The following is a 26,825-nucleotide window of genomic DNA, read 5'->3' as shown; positions in this document are numbered from 1 at the left end:
AGTTGTTAATTGTGAACTCCGGTACCGTGCACGACTGTTGATCCCCGAAGAGGTTTATCTTTGAGAAGTATCCGGACTGCAAGTCTGCTGCCCGCGAGTCGTCTCCCCCCCTCTTGAAAGGACTGCTCCCTTCAAGTCTGTTGCGCCTCATGGGAACACCCTCTTTGGAACAGAGCGCTGGCACTTTGCAGCCCGTATCGTCTTGCAAGGTGGCCCTTGAAGACGCCTGCTACTCCAGCCATTAATCCCAGACAGCTCAAATCTTGCTAGGCCGATGTTATTTATACAACAGACATGTTCTCCCTAATCTTGAGCAGGTGCGATTAAGAGTTGAATCTGGCCAAGAGCTGACGCAGACCTCGCGCCTTAACAATGCCGTCTCAAGTTCTCTTCCGCCTCTTTCTACTGTGCCTACTTCTCCTTCGCCAACTCCTCCTTGTTATTCTGGCAGGTAAGTTGCGAATTGCTGCAACTCTCCCAGGCGATAACCGATGACTTCATCAGAGAATCGATGACGAAGAAGAGCTTCGGAGTAGCCCTCTTACAATAAGGCGAAACCCCACCATCAAGATCAATACTTTGACCTGGATGATATGCCTCAATACCACTCGGAACAAATTCAAGATATTGTACGAAAAAAGAATGGAAGAATTTTCGCAGGATGGCTGTGCAAAGGGATGGGTACGATTTCATCCATCCCGTCCGCATCTCGGAGGATTGGCACGATGAAGCTGCGGTGGCTCAGGGAAGAGCGTCAGCACTTTGTAGGTCTGAGCTTGGCATTGATGAGATACAATACTAACAAAATCAGGTGTGTGCAATATGCATTGAAGACGCAGACCATCTGGTCTCGCTTCCATAGTCATCATCCCACGATTTGAGCAACGATGAAGACGATGAGCTATCCAAGCACTGATCATTACTTCGATATCATAAGCCTCGTCGAATCAGAGATGAACAAAGCCTCTGTATCTCTGTCGAAGTATGGGAGATTTCAGATATGCGTCTAGATGTCTGGCATCATCGAAGTCCAATGGCAAGTCACACCGAGCAACTGTGGCCTCGATGTGAGGATACCCATACGGCGATCTCATAAGGCGCAAGACAAGACCAGAACGCAAAGCTGTATCAGGGGGAGGGACCAGTTTTTCAAGTCAAGGTAATCAGAGAAGGATTAACTGCTCACACCTCGCTTGACCTAGCATGCTCTGCGGATGTCTCATTCCTTCGAAGCGCCCTCATGAAAAGGACAAGCGCTGGGCGCGTCACTTGAACATCAAGAAAGATGAGAAAGACCATTCTGAAGACCGAGGCTTCAAGTTTCGTCATAGCTGGTCTTCTCCGTCCTTTCCCCAAGCAACATCACGCTCTCACTGTGTGTCTTCCAAGGAAAACAACAATGGGCCAAGTCAACCATGACCGCTTGTCTGCACCTCTTCTCTCCTCTTCATCATTGTCAAGATTCTCAACAAACTTCGACATGGAACATGATAACAAAACCCATGAGCAAGAAAGATCATTTGAACACTGGCTATAAGCCTGGCCTGTTCCACCTTATCGCAACACAATCAATGAGAGCCGAAGCCTTTGCATTATGTCCCGGCTCAGCTGACATCTCCGCGCGCCACCGAGTCGCTTGCTTCTCCATTTCCCCCTGTTGGCCTGAACCCTGACCCTGTACAACGACATGATCGTGGACTTGTTGGAAAGTTTAGAGGAGCTTATGATGACCTCAGAGGACGCCGAGCTGGTGTAGAGGTTCACTTCCACATACAATCAGCAGAACCCAAACACCGTGGGAAAGCTAATCACAACGTCATTTGCTTAACCTTTACCCATCCACCCATTAGCTATTCAACCGCCAACCTCCACGCGTTCTTTCCGATACCCGATGACTAGTATCCCCGCCTGAGAGACTTCCTTCCATAGAAGCTGTCGAACTATTCTGCGAACGAAGTAGTAGCGGTGGTCTACCAGTTAATCTACCGAACCTCGGCTGCTTGAAGTAGAACGCCATACCGACGTGTTTCTCGAATAACAATGACTACAGTCTTAAGCGCACGCGCACCGACAATGACGTCGAGTTCAAGATACTGGTCGGTGACAGATTGGCCAATGCCCAATCATAATCGCACAAAATCTTACATTCCAACGACACAACCACATTAAGTCTGAAAGCGCGGCCCGCATGACTATCCAAGTCACTCAATGTGAGGGTATGCCGCCTTATACTTCATCAGCAGATACTTCCAGTCAAACCAACGTCAAACGTTGGCTCGGACGGATTCCATGGATGACGATATTGCTCCATTAAAGTCCAAAAAAAGAAGCTACTAAAAGTATTGGCATGGAAGAAATAACACTCAGAGCTCGCAGCAGGCTCAAGCGACTGAACAACTGAGAGATTCATCGCAATCCTCAAGGCTGCCTCGGCCTTATCGTATGCTGACCGTCTGAAAACAAACACACATTCTCGCCTATGGAGGAAAACTATTGTTTCGCTTGACCCGGAGTCTAGCTCCGCACATGGAAGCTTCCCGTCAAACGTTTCCATCAACACCACGGCAAGGCTCACCGTGTGTACGATGAAGAGGGTGATGGCATCGATGCAACCTCCTGACGCATGTTTCTCCCAGTCTTTGGGGGGGATGAGCAATATGTGAATATCAAATGTCCCGCCGTGCCAGCTGCATTTCAAATCTGCTCACAGTCACGATATGTGGCTTCCAGCGCGAGCCTCTTCAATATCGCCCTGTCTGGCGTCACGAGTTACCCTCGCACGGGCTAGATATCCATGGCTTGATTGTTGCACAGCATGACAGAATCATCTCCAAGCTTCCTTCCGACCTTGCCCTCTTCATGAAGAGAGGATTGAAGTGGCCCAAACATTCAACGATGACGCCCTCGTACGACAAACCTCGATCGTTGGGGGCTGGAAGATGAGAGCCACGAACGAGAGTGGGATCATTTCATCGGCATTGCACGAAGTAATGTCAGCCACTGGTAGGAGAAGCGATAATCGCTGTGCACTGTAGCTCGCCGAGCAACTGCAGCACTACGAATGGTTCGCAGAGTCCCCTTTATGCGTACCAGTCACAAAGACTGGAGATGATGGCTGCTAGTCATTTTAAGGCTGCCAAAAAGACTGAGAACACAGAAAGGACTGATCTGTCTCTTCCATGTTAAGTACACCTCCACAGCCAGTAGCCGAATGGTTGCTATCATAGGTCGTGCGCGTATCAACGCAAACTGGCCTGGCTTCAACTCTTCACGTGTCCCTTCTTGCGCACACGCGATACGACTGTCGAAATAATTGCTCACGCTTACAATGTCTAACTTGTAGCAGAGAACTAGAAGGGATCAGAGACCAGTTTTCAACACTTGCCATTGATCTTTAGATGAGTTTCCCGGACAGACCGTTGATGAATATAGAAGCCGCGATCAATCGACGAGAGAGAGACCGATTTCTTCAAAGCCGTCCAAATAAGCAGTCACATCCTTGTCTGGAGTACACACTCGGTTTGGTTCACTGTAGAGTGGAATGACGGGGAAGAGAGTCATGGGAGCCTGAGTCGGCACTACAAAGCCACCAACCAGAGCTGCCCAAGTTCCGAGAGATGATGGATCCAACGGTCTTGTTGAATTCCCTCTAAAGGTTATGAATAATGAAGTGTTTCACGTTCTAGCTACACAAGGAATTCAAGGCATACACCGGGCGGCTACCAGCTTCAAGATCAAGAGGTCGAGTTTCAAGCTTGGCGCCGACAATTTGTTACTGAAGGGAGTGGGACGGAAAGAATCTGGAACCAGTTCGTTGCTATGAAGAAACGGGACTCCGGGGCTGAACGGAAATCTTTGATCAAACAGCATTTTGAGTCTGGAGGTATAAGAAAGAAGATCTCAGCCATCTACTAAGTCCAGATGACAAAGATCAAAAAGGCCGATGCTACGCCTGCTGTTGTCGCAGCGCCGTGACCTCCCGTGGTATGATTGGAAGCCGGAGGGATTACATGCGACACAGAGACAGCGTCTAATCGAATATTTAAACAATGTTGCTCAGGGTCTTAGAACATCGAGGAGACATGTGACTTGATACCGGAGCCTCTCTTCGACCCTTGGACACAGATCGCCAAACGGTGGAAGTCAGACTGTGATAAATAAACCTACCTTTTCGAGCTTAGAGACGACGAGTTTTATGATACTATTAGCCCTCAGAGCCTAGCAATGACCAACCAGTCTCAGATGGTGGGCCCTCCATATCATAGAAAACCCACAACTCAAAGAGCTCAATGAAGCCTACCACCATATTGGAACCCCTTTTACCACCAACCGCGTCTCCTGGCCACCTACTACGCTCATTGCAACTGGGACAAGGTCAGAGAACTCATGATCAAAAAGTTCAAGCCCCTCAACCTCTTTACCCACCACCGGATGCATCTCGGAATGGCCTTCATCCAATAGTTGAAAGAAATCAACCCGATCATCCACCGGGATCAATCACCCGATAACTTTAAGCAACAAGCATGACAGTTGCCTATACGTTCTCCTTGATCTCAAGAGCTTGCTATGTTCGAAACCGTGCCTGGAGATGAACTACCGTTGCGACTTTGACTCTGAGAGAAAGATTACTCTATCATGAACAGGTCGACAGATACTTGCGATTCTGCGTTCCATATGATACGATAGACGAGATCCTGAAGATGGCAGACGAAGATTAGAGCCATTTTGGAACAGAGAGAATGACGAGATATTCCTGGTCTCTCTATCATCAATCTCACAACTGCAACACCGGCATTTATAACTTAACTCATCAATCACATCTGGTACAGAAGATGAGTTCTTACTGTGCTGGGAACTCCTCTGGTAATACTAAGCGCTTGGATCGCTATCGCCACTTCAAACTCCTGATGGTTACCAAGCCAGCAAATCATCAATAACCATACGCCTATTAGGGGCCCTGATCCTTACTATAAAGCATTTTTCTTTCCTTTCGTCATAGATCTCCTTGTCTGCAGAAAAAAGCGATACAAGGCAGAGCCTGGCTCAGAATCTACACTGGTCAGAACGGGCTTCTGCCTTTTATCTTGATCTGCGACCCGAGGTGCTCCATACCAGTAAGGGTTGGGACAAGGTTCCTGGCAAAGCTGACTTGTCCAAGCGATTAGTCGATGCCGATGACGTTTTTGATCAGCAAATCATCTGGCTTAACTACTGTTGCGGCGTCATATCAGACAATCTCGATGTTGAGGAAGATGCAAACCTGAAGCTGAGAGGATTGGCATTATAAAGACAGTGTTAAGTTAAGGACAAAGTTGACCTCGGTGGGGGCTGCCTACACAAGCTATCTCTACTCCTGCGCAAACAGACTTTAGCCAAGTTGCACTTCATCACTCATCTCCCTTTCGCGTCTCGACGCTGAAGGTATTAATTATACCATCAAGATCGGATATCCAGGGAATCTTATTATCACGCACCAGGCGCAGAATCATCTTGTCATCAACATAGGCCCTTGTATTGCACAGTCCATGAACTTCACCTTGCCCGATGATAGCTTGTGTGGCTGTAACTATTGGACAAGTCCCAAGTTCAGAATACTAGCCCTGTCAAGCTTGGCCCTGACGTCCCATGTGATTGCTTTGACCATGTTGATGGCAATTTCTATTATGCTATGTTCAACCGTCAACCAGCAAAAGAAAAAGCTAAAGGGGCTGCAGTTCGCCCGACAAAAGGCTTCTAAATATCAAGCCACAGTCCACACTGCGCAGGCCCATTTGCAAGGCTGTTTCATTCTTCTCGAAGCTGATAGTCTGCGCTTTAATCTTTCTCTTTTGCAGCCGCACGCCCCGCCAGGTTATTCTACAAGGCCCTGGCCACGGTCTCGCAAGGCTACATGATCTACCTGCGTGAGTAGTCAAAGGCACGAACTAGAGGAGAAATCGAACCCGAGGAGAAATTGAACGTGAGGTCGTTGTGCTCCAAGAGAAGGCACAGCAGAAATTCTGTTATAGTTTTCACGATATTATGCGAGTGATCTGCGAGGGCAAAACATCAGCCGGGAGAGGGAGCATATTGAGCTTTAGGCCATTAGAGGGAAGCAAAAGTTCTCAACCCTCAAGGCCCCCTTTCGAATTGTGCCATCAACACCATGCAACGCCATGATAATGCTCCACAAACTCGGCATGTTGGTCATCTTCATCCTCGGCGTCACACTCGCTTGGGTATACGTGATTGTGTCTACTACCATGTCCCAAGACCACCTGAATTTACCGAATCAACAAATTCCTTAAATTCTTTGCTCCTATTCTCTCTATCTCAACGACTTCTGGAGAATACTACGAACCAACGCCAAAATGCTACCCTAGGAACAATCGCTTCACCCAGACGGGTTAGTCCTCTGAGGTTGTAGACTCCTGTGAGGGCAGAGATTCAAACTATAAGCTCTTTGAAATCTCTTCGACAAACATTCTGCCATGTAATTTCAGCAGCCTCGACCGACATACCCAAGCCCAGCATTCCATTCCATCGATCCGCGCTCATTATCATACAAGTATCACTATCCATGAAATATCCGAGCCTACACCGAATCATAACATAAGATGTCTGGAATTGGTCCAACCCCATGGCTCTGGTGTTTCCTACAGACAAATGAAGATGCAGTCTTCCCTGAACTCCGACGCTGCTGTTGATGATAGACTAACCGACAAGCTGTGTTAACCCAGACTCTTCCGAGCAGTGATCCTCCTGTTCACCCACCCGCCAATGCATCTCCTGCATCTGTACCATCTTTCCCCAACCCTCCTCATATCGCCCCGCCCGTCCAAGATGCCGAAATGAGTGAGGACGATACGGCACGGACAACTACTAACAGGGATGTCGACAATAGGAGCGCTGGGAACACTGCGAACGAGGCTGAGGACACGGCGAGGTACAGCACTCACAAAGGTTTGAAGTATGTAAAACTCAACAACAAAACAAAGAATGGAGTGAAACAAGACGATTCTTTTTCGCCTGTGACTGTTCTTCCAGAAAAGATCGGTGGGTGCTCCCAACATTGGCGACACTATCAAGTCCTCCGAGGTGTCAGAATAAGGATACCAAGTGTCTCGGCTAGTCGTCAAGAGAAGCGCCGCCCCTCGATCTTTGGTTAAAATGCCAGGATCCCACACTCCATCTGAATGCTTACATTGATGGCAGTTAGCTGGTCACTTCTATATCATAATAATCGTCTTGAGTTCTTCCTCGATTAAGAAATCACTTAAGTGCAGTAGGCAATTACTTTGCTCCGCACCATCGAGTTCCCAGGATCGGCGCATCCCAGCTTACCCTCACTGTGACCCACGAGAATCCTGTCGAGGCTCTTGATGACATGGAGATCGAGAACGATTACGTCCCAGCCATCTGGAACCAAAGGACGAATAGCTTGAGTTTAGAAGCATCGTCATAAAGCCCTGATTACAAGATGAGCAACAGGTTTACCGTCACAGGTCTTGCTGCCAGTGATGATCTCAAAGCGGCAACATTATAAAGTCCCATATACAAAGGGAAGCGGATAATCGCGTTTCACCACGTTTTTTCTACATGGATCGCCCTCAGGGAGACGCTCATTATCATGCCCCGGATCATTTCGCTCGCCAGCGTAAGAAATGAGGTTATCCCTCTTTTTAAGGCAGCAGGTGCGGTTCAGGAGCATATCGATGCCTATTCAGCAATTCTTTCTGAACAAATCGCGAATGTTCGCGATTTTGAGTCCACACCCCACCGCCGCAGGAATCCCCAAGAGTACACTCAGGACGGATGAATCTTCTACACTACAGGAAGGCACTTTTGTTCTTGTCACACGTCTCTCCAAATTGCGGCAGCTTGTCTTTGGCCAAGAGATCCAGGATGCGCAACAAGCATTTGAGGAGGAACAGACATCTCAGGCCAACAAGATACCAATTGAATTAAAGCGACAGATTCCCAGCCCACCAGAGCAACTAGCCTCTGAAGATGAAAAGACATTTGCCAAGCAAGAAGAAGTTCAATAGAGGAGGGGAGCAGAGAGCAATTACTCATACTCTTGCTCAGTAGAACACTCAACACGTCCCAACATCTCCACATAATCGTCATTCCAAGAGGCCTGCCTCTGCTGGTACTGGTGCGGGACTTCACGTCGAAAATGGTATCATTTTAGACCCTGCTATAGGTGGATACTGTCTTGGATCTATGTCCTCTCAAAACTGATAGCAATCAAAAGCTTGCAGAGATACCCTCGACAACGTTTGCCCCGGATCAAACAACCAATTCAATAAAGTCGCTAGCCCACGGAACAATAAAGAAAACGTTAATCAATGGAGGTATTGTCAGAAGGTTCCCTAAGGGTACCTTACCTGAAACCCGTCGCTAGATTTACACATCTCTTCAATCGTCCGATCACCATGGACAGCCGCAACGGAGCTGAGTTCGACGACATCGATGAACTCAGCTATAACATCGTCACGATGACGATGATGGATGGAAGTTACCCTGACCTTGGTAGCTTACGAGACTTGATCAAAGCCCGCATCAACAACATACTTATGTGTCAGGAGGTTTTGGGCAAAATGAATGTCTTTTTGGACAAGGCGTTCTAAGAGACACAACCACGAGCCAATCAGTCCTACAGCTGGGGCGGCTACGACCGCTTCCTTGAGTGGCAGATGCACATGCGGCAGACAGGACCTCAATGATCGGGAGGGAGACTCAACTACGGAGATTTTGCCTGATACTTAACATCTTCAAGGAGTCATCTGGTGATATCGTCGCCAAGCCGGTGAGTCAGGAAGGGACATTTGGCGCCGATTGAGAACCATGTGGACTGGACAAGTTGACCCATCTTCATCTTCATCAAAGCCTGAATGCAAAATTCACACCAACAATAATGGTCACTCCATGATGCCAGGTCATCCCCATAGGTCTCAGCTTAACCTTTCACTATTATTACTTTCCCATCTCGCTGCAACTTTACAATACTTCCTTATATGTCTGTCAACGCCAACACTTCGCCCCTTCCCCAAACTACCGCGAGCCAGAGAAACACTTCATGCAGCGCCGTCGGTCTCCCTTTGTGATTGTCCTGCAATGAGAGACATGGTAGACTCCTCACATCTCAGTCAGTACGTGCTACATGTACTACCCTGTAGACAAAGTGTTTATCCAATAAGAAGGCGCAGTGGCAGAGTGGTCTAATGCGATAGACTAGAAATCTATTCTCCTCGGAGGCGTCTGTTCGAATCAGGCCTGCGTCGATTGGTATTTTTTGTCTTTCGCTTGTTGTGTTCCCCATCTTTCCCTTTGCTAAGTCACATCGATGCTTGGACCTTTATTTTTTTGAACCGAATGGCTGTGCTGTAAACTGAGGTTCGGATAATAATCGCTGTACATAAGCATTACCAACTCTAACAGCTGTTGTAATTACACTTGTCATCTCTGGGCATGATTGACACGACTCCGATCGTTAATACTAACAACCAAAATATCACATACAACACATACAACTACAACTACTCTTCGTCTGTAGCTAGTGCCCAACCATCCCTCCCTTACATATTCCGTCCATTCGCCTGAGTTTACATAATTATTGTACCAACTAATACGCGTCCAAATAAAAGTTTCTCTTTCTGAATAGCCAAAATGCACAACATCCTTATGTTGGTGGTAAGACGGGGTGAAACATTCGCCGCGTCTCATAGGACGGAGGCTTACTCTTGTTGAAAGCATCCGAACGTAAGCCCAATTTAAGCAATAGGATAATGGACAAGCTACCGTATGATTTATTAGTCTAATCTATAATTCTCATTCCGCGGAGCATTTGAAGCAAGCGTCAGCAATTAGTTTCCTAGACGAGTCGTAGTTCATTTTATAAAGCCTCCGCAACTGTCATCTCCAGAGATTAAAGGCCCAATGGATTTCTCTTATAAAATGGCACTCTTCCTGAGTATATAACGATACTAGGAAACTCGACAAACTTATCGTGCGGCAATGACCATGGCTTCTGCAGAGATGAAAGATACCACCTCACCTTACAAGGTGGAAGCATCCAACCAGACACTCTCATCTCCACCATCCGTCAACTCGTCAGACCAGACGAAAACAGCCCAAGAAGATGAAGAAGCTCAGACACCAGTAGCTGTAAAGACAAAGCCAGCTTTCAATAGAGATTATCGCTTCTGGATGATCATGGTTACCCTAGTCTTGGCAACCCTCCTTGCATCTCTCGAAGCAACAGTTGTTATCACTTCTCTTCCAACTATCGTCGAAAGTCTGAATCTTGGAAGTAGTTACATCTGGGTCACCAATGTCTTCTTCCTCACAACGTAAGATTCGCCTCCAATTTCATGAAGTGGCTAACACGATACAGAGCTTGTGTCCAACCTCTGTTCGGCCAACTCTGCAATCTCTGGGGTCGCAAGAAAGTCATGATGTTCATCTTCGCAACATACACCCTCGGAAGCGGTATCGCAGGTGGTGCTAACGGCGGTGCAATGCTCATCGCTGGGCGCGCTATACAAGGTATCGGTAGTGGCGGAGTTACCATGGTGAATGATGTGATCATCTCTGATCTCGTACCGCTTCGATACAGAGGAAACTACATTGCTATTCTTCTACTGGTAGCGACTATTGGATTTGCTGTTGGGCCTTTTCTTGGTGGTGTTATTGTTGAGAACACGACTTGGAGATGGGTAAGTAGGCCAACGGCATCTGCCGACTTACACTGACTTGTTAGGTGTTCTACCTCAATCTTCCCATCGGAGGTGTTGCTATCGTCGTCACATACTTCTTTCTCAACCTCCAATACGATCGAACTCAATCGACTATGGATAAACTTCGTCGTATTGACTACATCGGCAACGCTATTCTCATCGCATCGAGCGTTTCGATTCTCATCGCCCTTACGTGGGCAGGTCCCGTTTATCCTTGGTCCAATGCCCGAATCCTAGCTCCCCTGATAATCGGCCTCCTCGGTCTTATCGGTTTCGTCATATACGAAGCCTCTGGAATTCCTTCAGAACCTGTCATGCCTATCAGACTGTTCCCAGGCCGCACATCATTCATCGTTTATATCAACACGTTTCTCAACATGTTGTTAATTCAATGGTGCTACTTCTTCCTACCGTTATACTTCCAAGCTGTAAAGCTATCAACACCTTCACGATCAGGAGTGCAAATGCTACCCGTTGCTCTCATCGCCATCCCAGGCGCTGCACTCTCTGCAGTCGTCCTCTCAAGATGGGGAAAGTACAAGATGCTTCACGTATCAGGCTTCTTCCTCATGACCCTGGGTGTCGGCCTTCTCGGTCTTCTTCATGAAGATAGTCCTCCTGCAGCTTGGATTCTGCTGCAGTTCATTCCAGCTATCGGCTCTGGCTTTCTTCTGAATACCCTTTTGCCTGCTTTTCAGGCAGCTACTGATGAAGAAGATCAAGCTGCTGCTACAGGAAACTGGACTTTTATGCGTTCTTTCGGCTCGGTTTGGGGCGTGGCCATTGCAGGATCGATATTCAACACGTACACGAAGCAGTATTCGCATATGATCGATAACGAATTGGCGCGAGAAATGCTCAGTTCGGGAGATTCTTACCAGAGTGCGACACGAGCTTTCGTTCTGCAATTCGACGAGAGCGTTCAGACTCAAATTCGACATGTTTTTATGCTGTCGTTGAGTAAAGTCTACGTTATCTCTGTGGCATTTGGCGGCCTTGCCTGGCTGCTTTCTCTATTTGAGAAGGACGTCTCACTGCGCAAAGAACTGGATACCCAGTATGGTTTGGATGAAAAGGTACCTGTTGAGCAGAAGAAAGAGGAGGCATAGTGATAATACTTAGTTTTCTTTTTGTCAAAGCCCGATTGAGGTCTTGTGTATTCTAATTTGTCATCTCCTATTCAAGATTACAAGAATTCTCGAACAGCCTCCCAGAAAGCCTGGGGGTTCTCAGCCATAGGAAGATGACCTGTTTGAGGAACAATCTTCAACTCTGCACCACTGTCACCAAGTAGTCCCTTGCTCGCATCCATAGCCTTGACAAGAGCACCCTTGGCATCTTCCTCTCCAACCACAAACAAGCCGCGTACTTTGCAGCCACCCATCTTAGGCTTGAGATCATAATCCCAAAGGGCTGTGTTGCTGTATTTAAAGCCCTCAACGTCATTAGCAGCGACCATTTCTGTCATCCACTTGACTGTCTCGGCGTTAGTGGAGGGGTGGAACCATCGCTGGACAGTTTGTCCGGCGAGCTTCTCGATACCCTTGCCGTTATCCTCCTCAGCAAGAGCTGTGCGATCCTTCCACGCTTGTGTGTTGGCAGCGCTTGATGTAGGGTTGAAGTCGCAAGCAATGAACTGTTGGAGACGCTCAGGGTACTTAATAGCAAAGTTCAGGGTAGTAACACCGCCGAAAGAAACACCAATAAGGGTATGAAGCTTAGTGATGCGAAGGGCATCGAGAACTTCCCGCAGATCGTCGGTTAAGCGATCCACGGTAGCAGCCACCGGAGGCTGAGGCACGGCATGTCGGCCACGGGTATCATATCGTAGAATTCGGAACTCAGGGCGCTCTCGCTTGAGGATCTCCACGAGGGGGTCCCACATATGCAGCGAAGTCAACAGCGAGTTGGTGAATGCAATTGTAGGAGCCTTGGGGTCTGGGTTACCCTCCAATCGGTAAGGGATGACCAAGGAATCTGAAGTTGTGATGAAGGAGTTGATAGCGGCGTTGGGGCCAGGTGTGGTAGATTGCTTGGAGTCGGGGGAGGTGAAAGCAGCTGTTGAAGGCAGCTTTGATAGCGCTTCCAGCTCTCGGGGAGCAGGTCCAAAGACATAGAAGAGAGAGTATGTTCTTCGGCCCTTTGAAGCGACGAACTTGTCAAAGACTTTGGTGCGCCATGGTGTGTCCATCGAGGCCTTGTGCTCCTCTCCACCCTGGCCATTCTCCTTAGCATAGTCATGCAGCGCAAGGAAAGTAGTCTTGCCCTGTCCCTCAAGATACGAAGTCTTGAAGGCGCGCGAGCGCAACCAACCAGGAACCTTGGCCAACATAGGAATATGCTCCTCAATCAGCCACTTCTGATATTCCTCTTCAGCACCCTCGACGTCCTCAAGCTCAATTGTAACCGCAGTAGTTTGCAGACCCTCGGCCTCTTCGTCGGTCAACTTCTCGAAGGGTACGAACTTGTCAGACTCGTTGGAATGGACCAAGTCCCAGAAATATCGCTTCACGTCAACTTGGCCAATTGTCTCGGCTTCTCGAGGAGATCGGTTTGCGCGCAGTGTAAGATATGTCTCGGTTTCGAGATGTGGCATGGACGTAACGTCGTAAGCAGCGAGGTAAGTAGGTTCTTGACCATCCGTCGCTTTATATCGAAGACCGTTGGAGAAGATCTGAGGAAGACGAAGCCGGGTCGGGCCGTGCTCGTTGTTATACCACTCGTGGAATTGATCTAGAGACAGCCCAGGCTTGGGCTGCATCGTGACGTAGAGGTTACCAGGAGGAGACATTGTGATCGTGCTTCGAATTGATAGCTGTAATTGAGAAGAGAAGCTCAATGAGAGGTTATTCAGTTGCTATAAAGCGCCCTCAGGCCTTCCGGAAGAACAATTTACATGACGGAAGGTGGAGCGGGAGTTTACGATTCGGCTCGGCAGATGGAATCGGGAAAGTAGTGGCATGTACCTCAGGTACTGTATAAATGTTTACCCCGCCACTCACCGAAAGGTCACCGAGAATACGGGGTCCACACCCGGAACACACCCGGAACACACCGAGAAGCCATCGCGACCTAGCGGAGCGTGAGCAGCCAGCATCAAGTCGCGCCATTGTGTGAATATACTGTAAAGATAAGCTGGCAGCGCAATGTTGTGTCGTCTCATGTTGGGCCGTCTCATGTTGGGCACCTTGTCCATAGCCCTTTGCCTGCAGTTTCGCGGTTGCATTGTCTTTGCCAGTGCTGAGAAGTGCTTTGATTCTTTACACTTCCTTTCATTGAGAAGCCATTGATTGTGCTGTGATGTATTCAAATTTCTCTTTCTCACCCTCACCCTCATTCCATCGATTCTTCTCTCTTTTGTTTGGCACTGTATATAGTACCAGGATATATCAGCAGTCGGCCTCCCGCATGAAGCATCTCGCTCATCCAATCCCTTGTTCTCATCGGATATCACAATCTGCATCTATCCACATCGAGCGACTCTGAGGATTCGATCTCGTACATACCGCCGCCGATCAACTCGGTTGCCCGCCTCTTGAAGCGTTGCAATGTCCATAGGGATGCGCTAAAAAGCCGATGTGAGAGTCAACCGCCACATAAGGCCTGCCAACAAAACTAACGACTTTCAGAAGTCGCAACCTATCTTACATATATCCGAGTCACCTTTGTTTTTGATTTTCGGTTCTTACTGGTGTGTCAAGTTGTTGAATCACTCAAGGCCGGCGGCCTCACTCGCTAGCGACGATGGAGGTCTTCTGCCGAAACGTCCCTCAGGACTTATCAGAAGAAAACTTCAAGCAAGAACTCATCCCGTTCATGAAAGCATTAAACATCACGGACTTTTATTGCGAAAAGCCCAAGCGAAGGCCTCAAGCATGGGTCAAATTCCTCAACCCTGGCGATGGCTACTCATTTCTTGAAAGGCACGGCAAACAACGGCGTCACGATGGACCGCAGAAGGAGAACACGAACCCGAGATATCCTTTCAAGACCAACTTCAGACCAAAAGATACCCCACGCCTCCACATTCTCAAGACAGCTGTGTTTGTTGAGCAGAGTACTCGCATACTCGATAAGCATTCGATCGCACATCTCAAGCATGAACGCGATAAAAAGCAACAAAAGGCTGCTGCTGATACCACCGCTAAGGATCGCCAAGCTCCAGTTAAGGCCTTCAGTATCATCGGCATCAGTTGTGGTGGAAATACGTTTCGTGGTCCCCAACAGGTCATTACATTCGTTGAGCACAACAGTCTGACCCTGCCTAGTAATGTTATTGGCAAATTCATGCCGCAGTGGTTAACTGTCTACGACGAAGATGTAAACCGTATGGACTTTTACAATGACACTATTCAGCATCTTATTGCTAGTCGCAATGACGCATCCATCACCTTGGTCTTGACTGAACCGCCAAAGATGTACACGCCTCACAAATCCGACAACCCGAATCAGGAGTGGAAACGGGTACAGGGGTTGGTCAACTGGGGGTTGGTTCGCGAGTATTCGGCATCTTGCCTCGTCTATCGCATTTTCTTCACTTCGATAGTCGACATGAACGAAGTCCTCCGATCTGTCAAGCACCGTGATATTCTCGCCATCACCTATCACGATCTCCCATCCGTTCTATGGACATACATGGAACCCGAGAGCAACCATTTCCTCGGCCTCCAGCAATTCACGGAGAAGGCTAAGCGCCTTCTGGCATCAGAAAATGTTCACTTCGCTCTTCTCTTCCAAGTCCAAGCTCTGGTCTGGAACAACTACATCAACCCCGCGAGCGGCATAGAACTGTTGAAAATCCTCGATCAAGTCATTACGGATGCTAAAGAAAAAAAGGTCGCGGCTCCCGTCACTACAGACGCCATGAAGACTCTCTTTCAGAAGATACCCTACCCTTGCCCTGGCATAGATCCTGATGAGTTGAATGTTATCACATTGATGACCAACATCATGGATGAAGAATATGAGGCCAGGGCGGAGAATCCCCGTCGAGACAGAATCTATGGAGCCAAGATTCCAGATCATCAGATTTATGTATTCAAAGCTATGGTAACGCCCACGCGTGTTCTGCTTTCTGGTCCTGAGCCTGACAGCAAGAACAGGGTGTTGCGAAAGTATCTCGAGAACAATGACTACTTCTTGCGCGTGATCTTCTGCGAAGAAGATGGCCAGGACCTCAACTTTCATCCAAAGGTTGATAACGAACCAATCTTTCTACGGTTCCGGCGTGTCATGGATGAGGGAATCACCATCGCCGGTCGAAAGTTTCAGTTCCTAGGCTTCTCCCATTCATCTCTTCGATCTCACTCCGCCTGGTTCTCTGCGCCTTTTACCGATTCTAATTTCCAACGCCAGACTCCTGAAGCTATTCTACGAGCCCTCGGGGACTTCAGCGAGATTCGAGTTCCGGCAAAGTGTGCAGCACGAATCGGCCAAGCTTTCTCAGAAACACCATATGCAATCCCAATTTTTGAGACTGGTATAGCCCATCGGTTCATTCCAGATGTCAAATCTGAAGATGGAACACGTGTATTCAGTGATGGTGTCGGGACGATTTCTAGAGAAGCGCTGGAGGAGATTTGGTCTTATCTCTCAACGCGAGCTGCAGCACCGACATGTCTTCAAATCCGGTGGGGTGGTTGCAAGGGAATGCTCTCTCTCGACACTCGACTCAAAGGAAAGGTATTCTGTATTCGACAAGAGTCAATGATGAAGTTTCCAAGTGACGATCTTAGAGAACTCGGCATTTGCGACGCTTCTTCCAAACCTCTTCGACTCGTTCTCAACCGCCAAATGATCAAGATCTTGGAAGACATGGGGACACCTAACGATTGGTTCTTCAGACTGCAGAATAACGCACTTGACATACTGCGCAATGTCACAGCTGATGCGACCAATACGAGCTATTTCTTGGACTACCAAGCCATCGGTGTGAACATGGGCCTGCCTAAGCTGGTGAAGCAGTTAGAGAAGATGGGTATTGACTACCGCCGGGATAAGTTCCTCAAGTCAGCGGTTGAACATGTCGTCTTGCGAGAACTAAGATTGCTGAAGCACAAGGCACGCATTCCTGTTGATCAAGGAGTGACCCTTTTCGGCGTCATGGATGAGACGGGATTCCTTGATGCTGATGAAGTTTTTGTCACATACGACAAGACGCACGGCGTTTACAGAGGCCGTCGCATCAACTCCACGCTGCAAGACGGTCAAATTATCGTCACACGCTCACCGGCTCTTCACCCAGGAGACATTCAGATCGTCAACCAAGTGACCCCTCCACAGGGACATCCTCTACGAAGTTTACAGAACTGCATCGTCTTCAGCCAGAAGGGCAAACGTGACTTACCCAGTATGCTGAGTGGAGGAGATCTGGACGGTGATCTCTATAACATCATCTGGGACCCAGAAGCATTACCCGATAACTACTTCTTGCCAGCAGACTACCCAAGAGTTAAACCGAAGCCACTAGATCGCCCGGTGAAGTCTCAGGACATTGCCGACTTTTTTGTTGACTTTATGCGAACTGATATCTTGGGCATGATTGCTACAAGACATGTCGTCTTGGCAGATTATCATGAACAGGGAACAACGCACCCTGACTGCGTTTCGCTGGCGGGCATGCACTCTACAGCGGTCGACTTCTCCAAGACCGGTATTCCAGTCGATGTAAAAGCTTTGCCCAAAAATCCTCCGTTCCGTCCTGATTTGTATGTATTCTCCACCAGTGCTTCACAGGACCTACTGACATATCTTGCAGCCTTGCAACAGCACCGCCTCTGAAGACGTACGAAAAGGGACAGATCGCTCATTTGCGCGACGAAGATGAAGATGACAACGCTGACGACGGCATGGCTCGTTATAAAGCAAAATATTATGCCTCTGAGAAAATCCTCGGTCGTCTATATCGAAACGTTGATGAAAAGAAGATCTGGGATGAAGATATCCATCGTATCGTCAACACAGCTGGGCCATCTGTATGGGATCAGTTATTAACCGTTGTTGAAAGCGAGGTAAACAAGTATAAGCTTGACGTCGATTGGACGCGTAGATCCGACGAGGCGTGGAAGATTCGAGGCCTGTAAGTTGCAGCATGTCTCTCACGGGTTCAACATGCTAACGATCTCAGATACGAGTCGACTATTACCGATAAGATGTGGCGCTTTTCCGAAAATCCACGTGCACCCCTTACAGAAGTCGAAGTATTTTGCGGTTTCATCCTCAACAAACGCGGTGCCCAAACACGCCGCCAGGGAGATTCATCTATTAAACTGAAAGAAGAAGTTGACCGTATCATGACATGGATAGTCAAACAGATCCGCGATCGCGGTGTAGGCGATGGTGCAGAAACTCTTAGCACAGCCACCGATGCAGACGCAACTCCTTCGCGATGGAGAGAAGACGTCGTTGAGTTATGCTGGGCCTGTGTAGCAGTCGCATGTATCAGAAAAGAATTCGCGCCATTGGTGTACCACGGAACCGGTGAGCTGGAGAGTTTCAGAGTCGTCGCGGCTTGTTGTCTACTGAAGGAACTGAATAATCTGGCTAGGAAGATGGAGGTCAGCGCTGGAGGAGGCTTTGTTGGTGTTGGACGTGGTGGACGAGGACGTGGGAGAGGCGGTACAAGTATGAGACTTCCCATACGATGATTGAGATCGGCGTGGTGTACATTGCGAGATCTGACAGATGTCAAGACTACTGGCAGAGATATGAGTGTTTTGTAAGAGTTGTGTTAGAGGTGCTGCAACGCGACAGCGTTCTCATTCGCCGTACTTCGCCCGATAAATGTTCTTCTGAGTTTCAAGAGCTAACATGTTGTGTGTCACTTGGCAAGTCTGCGTGTGTCTTGAGTTTGATGAAAGTGGCTTCTGTATGATAGCTTGTGTTGCGTTGTAGAGGATTAACAACCAGAACTTGTCGATCAGCGACATCGAAATATGATACCCAAGTCCGCAGTGAGATATTTTGAATAGGTCTATGGTCGAATATTGAGTAGTATATACAAAGCAGGCCTCGGTGGTCGACAATCTGGCGAAGATATGTCAGTTTAGGGCACTTATCAAGGAGAGCTAGCAGCAACTACTGTCCTCTGCACATTTCCGTGGCGAGTCTGATAATGTGGTATCTGGCGAACTATTCAATTAAATATGCGTTAGTCCAGAAATGAGTTTGCTAGAAAACGTGTCGCAAGTATTATCAGGCAGTTTTGAGTGTTGGTGGTCGCTACTCCCGAGACTCAGATGAACACTATGCTATGCAAGACCACAAACACTGGGGAGTGTTGGACAGGTGGGTAAAAATTTCATGTGAACTGAAATATCATGATTCATTCTATTTACTACCGCATCAGAGATATGGTTGTCGTGGTGTATTCCTCTTCTTACACCAGCGTCGCCCAACACAACAAACGAGGATGATAGACCATACTCTCGAGCACCAAACACCAGGATACTGACTTTGGCTACTTGAATGGCGGGCAAATTGGTTCCATATTAGGCTTATGGTATACAGAGAGTAAGGAAGTCGGCCTTGATTTCAAGAGTCACGTCCTCCCGGCTATTGATGAACTTGCTCAAGTGCTCGATCTGGAATTGAGCACACGGGTAAGGGCACCTACCATCATGTCAAAGGTTCTCATTCAATTCATGAGTTTCTCTAATATCATTTTTCAGCAATCCGTGTCACGAAGAGATTGTCCTTCAAGTGAGCCACCCCCCGTAAGCTATTGATGCCATACGTAGCAATAAAGTGAAACCATATATTCACCTTGCCGCAACGCAGCTTCGTCAGGTTGTAAGAAGCCTTTACTGTAAGTACTGGAGATTTCATACAGACATGGCGGCTGTGCTGCCTGAAGGTGCAAGTCGTATGTATGTATCAGGTACTCATGCTCATGAACTATGGAAAGCAGAGAAGTTAAGAAGCTTGTTCGAGAAATGACTACTACCTCATCACCAGAATATGGCCATCCTTGATAAAGATCATCATAGTCTTTGAACTCGCGATCGAGCTTCTGCAGATCTTGATAGTAGAGTTGGTTTCGAATCGACTTGGTTTTGATCACCCTTCATATCTAGGAAGCTGAGAAGACGATACTCTCATCATTTCCCATCTATAGTGATTCCTTGCTCTTTCAATGAGTAGTTACCTAGAGCCGGATATGATTCAATGTTACGTACCTGCCATGGATTTCCCGGCAACCGTCGCTTCAAGTTCATTGAGTCGGCTGTAAAGAATTGTCGGGACTTGACAATTCTGATTAAGACAAAAACGGCTTTCTCATGATATCAGATCGCTAGACTTACTAAATATCCCCAGAGAGTGGGCCAAGACTGAACAGCCAGTCAACTGATAGATATTTCTAATGCGCCCAGTTGGTGTTGATATTCCCTTGCAACGACCGATGCAGAGTTCTGGTTATTATGAACATGTCACAAATGCCCTCACTTCCTCACCACATCGCCAATATATGTCTTGAGGTTATCGTATATAATTCAATTGCCAACATATTGTAGTTGGGTTGTTCTATACAATCGCCGTTGAATCTCTCAGCCTTGTCCCATCTCCTGGGGCGCCACCCGAGTTTCCTCTCCGGTAAAAGCCGCGGCCCGGGCGGACCACAGCTCGGCCCCACACGGACCGGACCAAGCCAGGAAATCGGGGGTACCTGACTCTTTGACCTCTTGTTTAAAGCGGCACTGGCCATTATGACGAATTAATAAGATGCTTGTGGCGTGATAACACAGCTGAGGTGGCCTCTTTGCAGTCCGTGTGTTTATCTAGTTCAGGTCTTAATTAATGACAGGTCATTGACAGGTTTGCAAAGCATTGTGTAAGACGGGAAAAGAATTTTGCCACCTCTTCCAAGTATCAGTGAAGGTTTAGCGATCTGCCAAGGAGAAACTTTTGGCGTACTTCCAAGATATTCATTCACCTCACGCGATGTTGATCCTCATTGCTTCCTAATAGTTCATTCCTCCCACATGGTTCGCCGAAGCTGCAGTATGCAAGAGATTAATAGCTTGACAGCCCTTCCCATGCTATGTCAAGGATCAATAGCTAAAGGACTGCTGAGGATCTCGATGACAGCCGCATCCTTTGCCCAGAAGAAGAAGAAAGGACCAAGGCTATTGCACCCCGAAAGACCCGAGAATCCGGCTCACTAGACAGCCATGCCATGCCATGCAAGGAACGGGAGTGTCCGTTCCCAACCCCTCGGGAGCAACGGAGCTTTGCCATAGGTCCCCAATACGGTTGATCCCTGGCAGTCAAGAAGCCACCTGTCTATGCCAATATAAAAGCGTAGATGCCGCGGCGATGCCGATGCGCAATGCAACGCCAGTCGCACTGCGTTCCGGCTGTGTGGGACAGTCGCTCGAAAATTCCCCCTTATTCTCTATGCTGCAGAAAGATTATCTAAAGGAATTAAAATAATGCCCCATTGAAGCCTAGACTGCTCCGTGATGTACGTTAGTTGGCCTGCTTCTAGGTCCAGGACGGTCTAGACCACCACCAGCACGAGCCAGTATGCACGAATGGGGACACTTTTGTTTTGGTCTCGAGGAGAAATGAAGAGAAAACAGACAGACACATACAAGACGAGACCAGGCTTGGAAGATAATTAAACCCAAATGTCGGCTTTATTCCTGTTTCAGTGGTTCATCCAGCAATTCGGGAAACGGCTCTCGTGAAGCTAACGTTTACGGCTCGGGTCGCTGCGCTAGCGCCAAGAATGCACAACTCGTATTGGGCCCCCTTCGCCTGCTTGGGTCCCTATTGTGAATAGCTTCAAAGCCTCCAAACTCTAACAATCCTGTGCCTGTGCCTGTAGCCTGTGGCTTTTAGCCAAAAGGGGAGAGTTTGGTTCTAAGCCAACGGTCAGATTCTTTTCTCGCTAAGCTCGGGCCTCTTTTTTTCAACGCCTTCCAAGTATTGCACTACATTTCAGGCCAAGATCAACTCTCTGTGCCATGTGCCACAAAACTCTATCACCAACCCGTCAAAGACATTCTTACCCACAACGCAGAGCATTTCCCCCCCGTCCATGATGTACATGCGCAAGGGTTCTTCTATGTAGGGAAAAAGGTCCATGGGTAGGCGAACTTTTTCTTGTCAGCTGAGGGTCTAGACTTCTAGTATGCATTGACGTAATGCAGGGCATGCAGGGCACTTTGTTAGGGACCCCTCTTTGGCATCATTTGCTATGAAGAGAGTGCCTATCCTGGACGACGCGTCGACGCGATGTTACTCGCCATAGCTGTCAGCCTGCCAGTCAGTGTCTTGGGATCCATACCTCGGCTAGCAAGCGAATGTCTATCATCTCCTTAGTATGGAATGTGGTCAGAGGATGGTCAAGTTTTGAGTTTACTGTCAATGTCCACCGCGTGAGGGAATTAATCTGTATTGCATCAAAGCGCAGCTTCAGAGGAATCCGTCATAACGAAATCAATAAGAGGCGGTTTATGCAGGCTGAAGAACTAGCAGTTTCGGCGAAGAACGAGAGACATGACATTTGCCACCTGAGCTGGAGCTATGGCGATCCTTGGGCCAATGTCGATGTCCGGAGTCTCCCCATTCTGTGTATATCGGCCTATACTAGCCGTGTATTTCTCCATCAGATAATTATGAAACTCAATGCCAAGCACGCCGTTGACGATGATCGGTCCCCTCTAACCCAACGTCAAAACGAGGGTATCAAAAGTTTCAAAGCCAGTTCCCAAACACACGAGCCTACCCTTAGAGAGACTATTTGATAAAAGAAATTTTGAGCTGCCCGGAATATTCCTCGTACAATTCCTTCGCACAGTAATTTAGACGCACGGCTCATCTCCAATAGTCTGCGGTTTTGCTCCGTAGCGTCCTCTGGTGAGTCGAAACCTCGAGCTTCCCAAGCCAGAATCCATGCGGTGGACCAGGGGGGCAGGTTCCGTTGCCAGACTGGCTCTGCAGCTTGAGGTATTTTGCCCTGCCTTGGAGACGAAACTGTTTTAGCTCAGACAGCACGTCTTTCATCGCGTCAAGCTCAACCCTTGTGGGCTCTTTGATGTCAGACCTATGCCGACAGGGCATGATCGCCATACACCATGCTGTATGGAAGACGAGTGCCGAAGAGGGGACGCCCGCACGTATTTGTGCAGGGGAGGCCGGTCCGATACGATCATGCACTTTGTAATGCAACGCCAGTTCTCGATAGTCTCGAAGCATGGGGTTGCTACTTTCGTTAGAGGCTGAGCCGACCCATACCTTGACCCTAGTGGACTTTCCATCTACCCAGACGTCTATGTCCAGGTTTTCAGTCTCCAGATCCTGCTCCCTTTGGAAAACGGGAAATTCCGTCAGATCCCGTCTCTGAGGAGAAGCAGCTAGCTCTCGAACGGGCTGCGGGCGCCCTCTGGCCTCGTCATCGAAGAAACTGAACCCCTTATCGCCCGAGTTTAGCAGTTCCTCAGCATCTATTTCTCCGGCAATAGATACACCGTCCTCGTAAGCTTCCTGTTCGAACTCGAGCCGGAAGTGACGGAGGCCGGCCAAGACGCTGGGACCCCGCCGAGATAACAGGTCAAAAAGCGCACGCTCCTGCGCAGAGAGAAGTTTTAGGAAAGATATCAGTCTATTGATCAGCGGGCCACTCGAACGTCGCGGAATTTGTGTAATGGTTAGTGATGTGATGCGTGGGTTCATGTCAGGGACGAAAGGCTCGGGGAAGGCCATCTCAGCCCGCGGCAGTAGTGAATTCTCAGCGATGTGCAGACAAGCCATGCTGGACAAGCCCTCGAGTTCCAATGTGGGAATTTGAGTCACCACTGAATGGTGCAGCTTGACCACCCGTAGATTCGACGACAGCACGGGCCGTAGTGTATGTGTAGCATAAAATCCATAGAGTTTAGTCGTCTTGGGCCACCACACTGCGGCCATAGTCCCTTTCAGAGGCGGAACAAGCATCATAGAGTCGCAGCTAAACTGCTCGAGGCGTCCGCGGGACAGCGAAAGTAGCTTCATGACGCCGAGGGATGAGATCCGATTGCCAGAGACGTTGAGATGTGTAAGCCCTTGTGAAGCTTGAAAGCTCGCTGGTGGGAAATAGGGGTCCTTGCCTTGGAGGCCCCGGCAAACGGCGTCTGCTGCATCTGATTTGACGGGGAACTTTCCGTCTAGTCGTTTAGACACAAACTCTTGGGGCAGTGTATCGTGAAGATCATACAACGGCGCGTCGACAAAATGTCTGTTTGGATGACTGAAAGAGACACTCCATTCAGATTCCACAATGCGAATCCAGGTCCCAAAGTCAGGGGTTGTGTATCCGAATTCCAGCTTACCCTCGACATCAAAGTTGGCATCCAAGCGAAGATCGACTGGCCACAAACAATGAGCCCCAATACTATCAAGCGCCTGGTCTGTTAGCTTATTGTTACTCAGGTCCAAGCTCCATAGACGAGTTCCGAATCGAGCGGTTAGATTCTCAACGGTGGTGTCGTCAACCTCCTTGCCTTGAATTTTCAGGACACGTAGTTCAGGGAGCTCGTCGTCTTGGAATAAGGGACGGAGTGATCCCAAAACATATGAAATGTCTAGATAGACAATTCCGCGAAGGGTGTTGATGAACTTGGCTGACAATGACACGGGGCAACCGGCCATGCTGAGGAGTTGAATCTGATGACCGACCTCTGCAAGAGATTCGGAAGGGTCAAGATCTTCATGGCCATCGATGAGAATACAGTTTAGGTTTGGTAAGAACTTGACTGCATTCTTCATGCTCGTATTGAGGTTGTCACCCATGCTGAGAGAATATGTGCCCCTGATAGAGCGAGCATCAAAGACTCGAACGAGGCTTAACGTCTCAGATCTCATCCGATTGACGCCGTTGAAAACAGAGTTCAACAACCAATCCAAATCTGATGAAACTAATCAGTTCCTGTTCTGAGGAGAAGAGACTAGGGTATTGTTCAGTTCATAGCTCACCATATTCTGCATCATCAAGGCCGGTAACTGCGTCTGAGCGTGGGATACGACTCCATATGCGTGGGGCAAAAACGTCCCAGTAACGACGACTTACACGGCACAAAGCCGGATAGTCCTTGGGAGAGACGTACGGAGCCACTAGGGGCAGCCAGTCGGGGGAGACGGCATCTTGGTAAGATGGAAGCGAAGCCATCACGAGATTGCTAAGTCAGCCCACCATCGAGACAACCAGGCTCCGGGATCCCCGGGATTGTGTCGGTCGAGATAATCCGAGTCTCTACTTGATAATCATGGGCATACAGTAAAAAAAGTGGTGACGCTCCGTTCCTCAGCTGGTTACTAGCAGTGCATGTGCATGTTGCTGCTGGCAGGCAGTGGAGATTGATGATATGATATTATTCAGACGGCAATACTCCGCGAATTTGTTATTGGCTGGGGCACATCGGGAAGTGCCAAGCACAGGCAAAGTTGCGAGCCCCCCACCCACAAGCCTGCTTTAACGGCTTATGCCAAGATCGAGGCTAAGTTACAGTGGGTCGATCAGGTACATGTGCACTGTATTTATCGCGTCGCTAATACTGTAGGGTCGTCATCAGCGACCATGAGAGCTGAATTGATGAGCAGTGAGGTCAAAGTACCTGAATTTTGAGTTATAGAGGGTCTGTATCCTTGAACAGCTGTCAGAACTGCAGTTGATGTAACCCTGCGAGATTGATTAACAGATGATATCTTGGTAACAGAGCTGTACATTACATTGCATTACTTTACAGTATCCAACGGCAGGCATTTTACTCTGATAATATCTCCACAAAATCCATTGCAGGCCATGCCCCTGTCCCTGTCTTGTCTAGCAGACTTACCAACCAATTCAACGCATTCTTTCCCCGCGATCTATCACATTTCGCAAATACTACATCCACCCGACGAGGAGGAGACTCCGTCAGCTCCTCTTATTGCTATTGCACTGTAGGTGTCGTACTGCACTCAATCACTGTAATCGACATATGCAATCTAATGCATGGAATAGCATGCCCCCCATACCATACCAAGATCATGTTCGTTTCTTTCTTTTTTCGCTTCTCTTTTTGTATTTACGTACAGTAGCTTTCTAATCTCTTCCGTCATTGTTAACATTGAAGTTCATCACTTGTGCTGTACAACCGCCTCGTTTGCATTCCTATGCCAGCAGAATAAGAAGCAAAAAGAAGTATCAGCTCAACCATTCATTGCCTGGTACATTCAATCCATGTCCAACTTTTACTGATTCTTGGGTACGGAACCCGGCATCGATCACAGGCTTCACATATTGCACCCGAAATCGCAATTCAGCTTGACATGGCCTGTCTTTTTGATTATCTGATCTACATTGCATTCTCCATCTTCACTGTAACCCTCGTTTACGTAAACGGGTTGCCGGGAACGAGCCATAGAGATAATCCCTCACACCTAATAATGGCCAGTAAACCTCCAAACACGAAATAGCCTCCACCAATCCGTTCAAGCTCTGTTCCTTTGACAAGTGCCGGCCAGCACCACAGAAAAAGAGACTTTCAGGGGTTCTCTTCCTCTGCTGCGACTAAGAACTGCACTGTAGATTATTTACTGTGTTGGGGCACCTTTGTGGAACCCCGCTAATCTCATCAACGAAGCCATTCCCGTAACTCAATAGCCCTCGCCCTAGTCTCCGCGCCGGCCTTGTCGCTCAACCGGTCTTTGTTCATTTCTCTTTATTCCCGTTCATGTGTTCTCCATGATGGTCTCTTTGTGTGAGGGCATCACGGGGTCGAAGAGATGGATGGTGACATTAGCTTATGTAACTTGTCATATTTGTATTGGACTAGCAATGGCGTCAAGATGGCGTAGCTGTAGATAACAAAAAGGACCATATCTTGAGGGTCTAAGAAGATCGCGGGCGTTTTGTTCCTGTTCCTGAGCCTCCCTGAATCGAATCTATCGTGTCATGTTCCAGTAGTTTCTCGTCCCCTCCGATCTCGCGTTACACATCCGCGTCTCATCCCAGCTCATTCCAGGCACAAACGTCTCCCCAACGCCTCAATCCCATCGAAAAGGGTCTGTGCAACGATACAGAACCCGTGGGAAATCTTATCCGAGCTGCAAAACACACGCGGCAAGAGAAGAAAAAGGGTC

The 26,825-nt window shown here is 48.3% G+C and overlaps 5 protein-coding genes and 1 non-coding gene across 6 annotated transcripts; 4 read left to right on the top strand and 2 right to left on the bottom strand.

Annotated features, from left to right (window-relative positions):
• Positions 1-2,554: 2,554 nt before the first annotated feature.
• BKA55DRAFT_552506 (uncharacterized protein) lies at positions 2,555-4,188 on the top strand. The gene has a single exon (XM_046191438.1). The coding sequence runs from the start codon at positions 2,671-2,673 to the stop codon at positions 2,941-2,943; it is 273 nt and encodes a 90-aa protein (XP_046057480.1). The 5' UTR covers positions 2,555-2,670; the 3' UTR covers positions 2,944-4,188.
• Positions 4,189-9,184: 4,996 nt separating this feature from the next.
• Positions 9,185-9,266, top strand: BKA55DRAFT_t25. Its single transcript has one exon. It is a non-coding gene; the product is annotated as a tRNA-Ser (tRNA).
• Positions 9,267-10,005: 739 nt separating this feature from the next.
• BKA55DRAFT_589094 (major facilitator superfamily domain-containing protein) lies at positions 10,006-11,830 on the top strand (the record flags this gene model as incomplete). The annotated part of the gene is made up of 3 exons (XM_046194881.1): positions 10,006-10,334; positions 10,379-10,700; positions 10,745-11,830. The coding sequence occupies 3 exons, from the start codon at positions 10,006-10,008 to the stop codon at positions 11,828-11,830; spliced, it is 1,737 nt and encodes a 578-aa protein (XP_046057479.1).
• BKA55DRAFT_552500 (Alpha/Beta hydrolase protein) lies at positions 11,828-13,653 on the bottom strand. The gene has a single exon (XM_046191437.1). The coding sequence runs from the start codon at positions 13,510-13,512 to the stop codon at positions 11,908-11,910; it is 1,605 nt and encodes a 534-aa protein (XP_046057478.1). The 5' UTR covers positions 13,513-13,653; the 3' UTR covers positions 11,828-11,907.
• Positions 13,654-14,465: 812 nt separating this feature from the next.
• BKA55DRAFT_495821 (RNA dependent RNA polymerase-domain-containing protein) lies at positions 14,466-18,367 on the top strand (the record flags this gene model as incomplete). The annotated part of the gene is made up of 3 exons (XM_046186314.1): positions 14,466-17,428; positions 17,479-17,799; positions 17,848-18,367. 3 exons carry the CDS (start codon positions 14,466-14,468, stop codon positions 18,365-18,367), a joined length of 3,804 nt encoding a protein of 1,267 aa, XP_046057477.1.
• Positions 18,368-22,506: 4,139 nt separating this feature from the next.
• BKA55DRAFT_58397 (uncharacterized protein) lies at positions 22,507-25,110 on the bottom strand. Its single transcript, XM_046194258.1, has 2 exons — positions 24,678-25,110; positions 22,507-24,610 (listed from the first exon to the last, which is right to left on the bottom strand). The coding sequence occupies exons 1-2, from the start codon at positions 24,868-24,870 to the stop codon at positions 22,542-22,544; spliced, it is 2,262 nt and encodes a 753-aa protein (XP_046057476.1). The 5' UTR covers positions 24,871-25,110; the 3' UTR covers positions 22,507-22,541.
• Between the last annotated feature and the right edge of the window lie 1,715 nt (positions 25,111-26,825).

Source organism: Fusarium redolens (genome assembly GCF_020744475.1).
Source record: "Fusarium redolens strain MPI-CAGE-AT-0023 chromosome Unknown BKA55scaffold_1, whole genome shotgun sequence".
NCBI lineage: Eukaryota > Fungi > Ascomycota > Sordariomycetes > Hypocreales > Nectriaceae > Fusarium > Fusarium redolens.
This window is presented reverse-complemented; position numbering and strand designations above follow the sequence as displayed.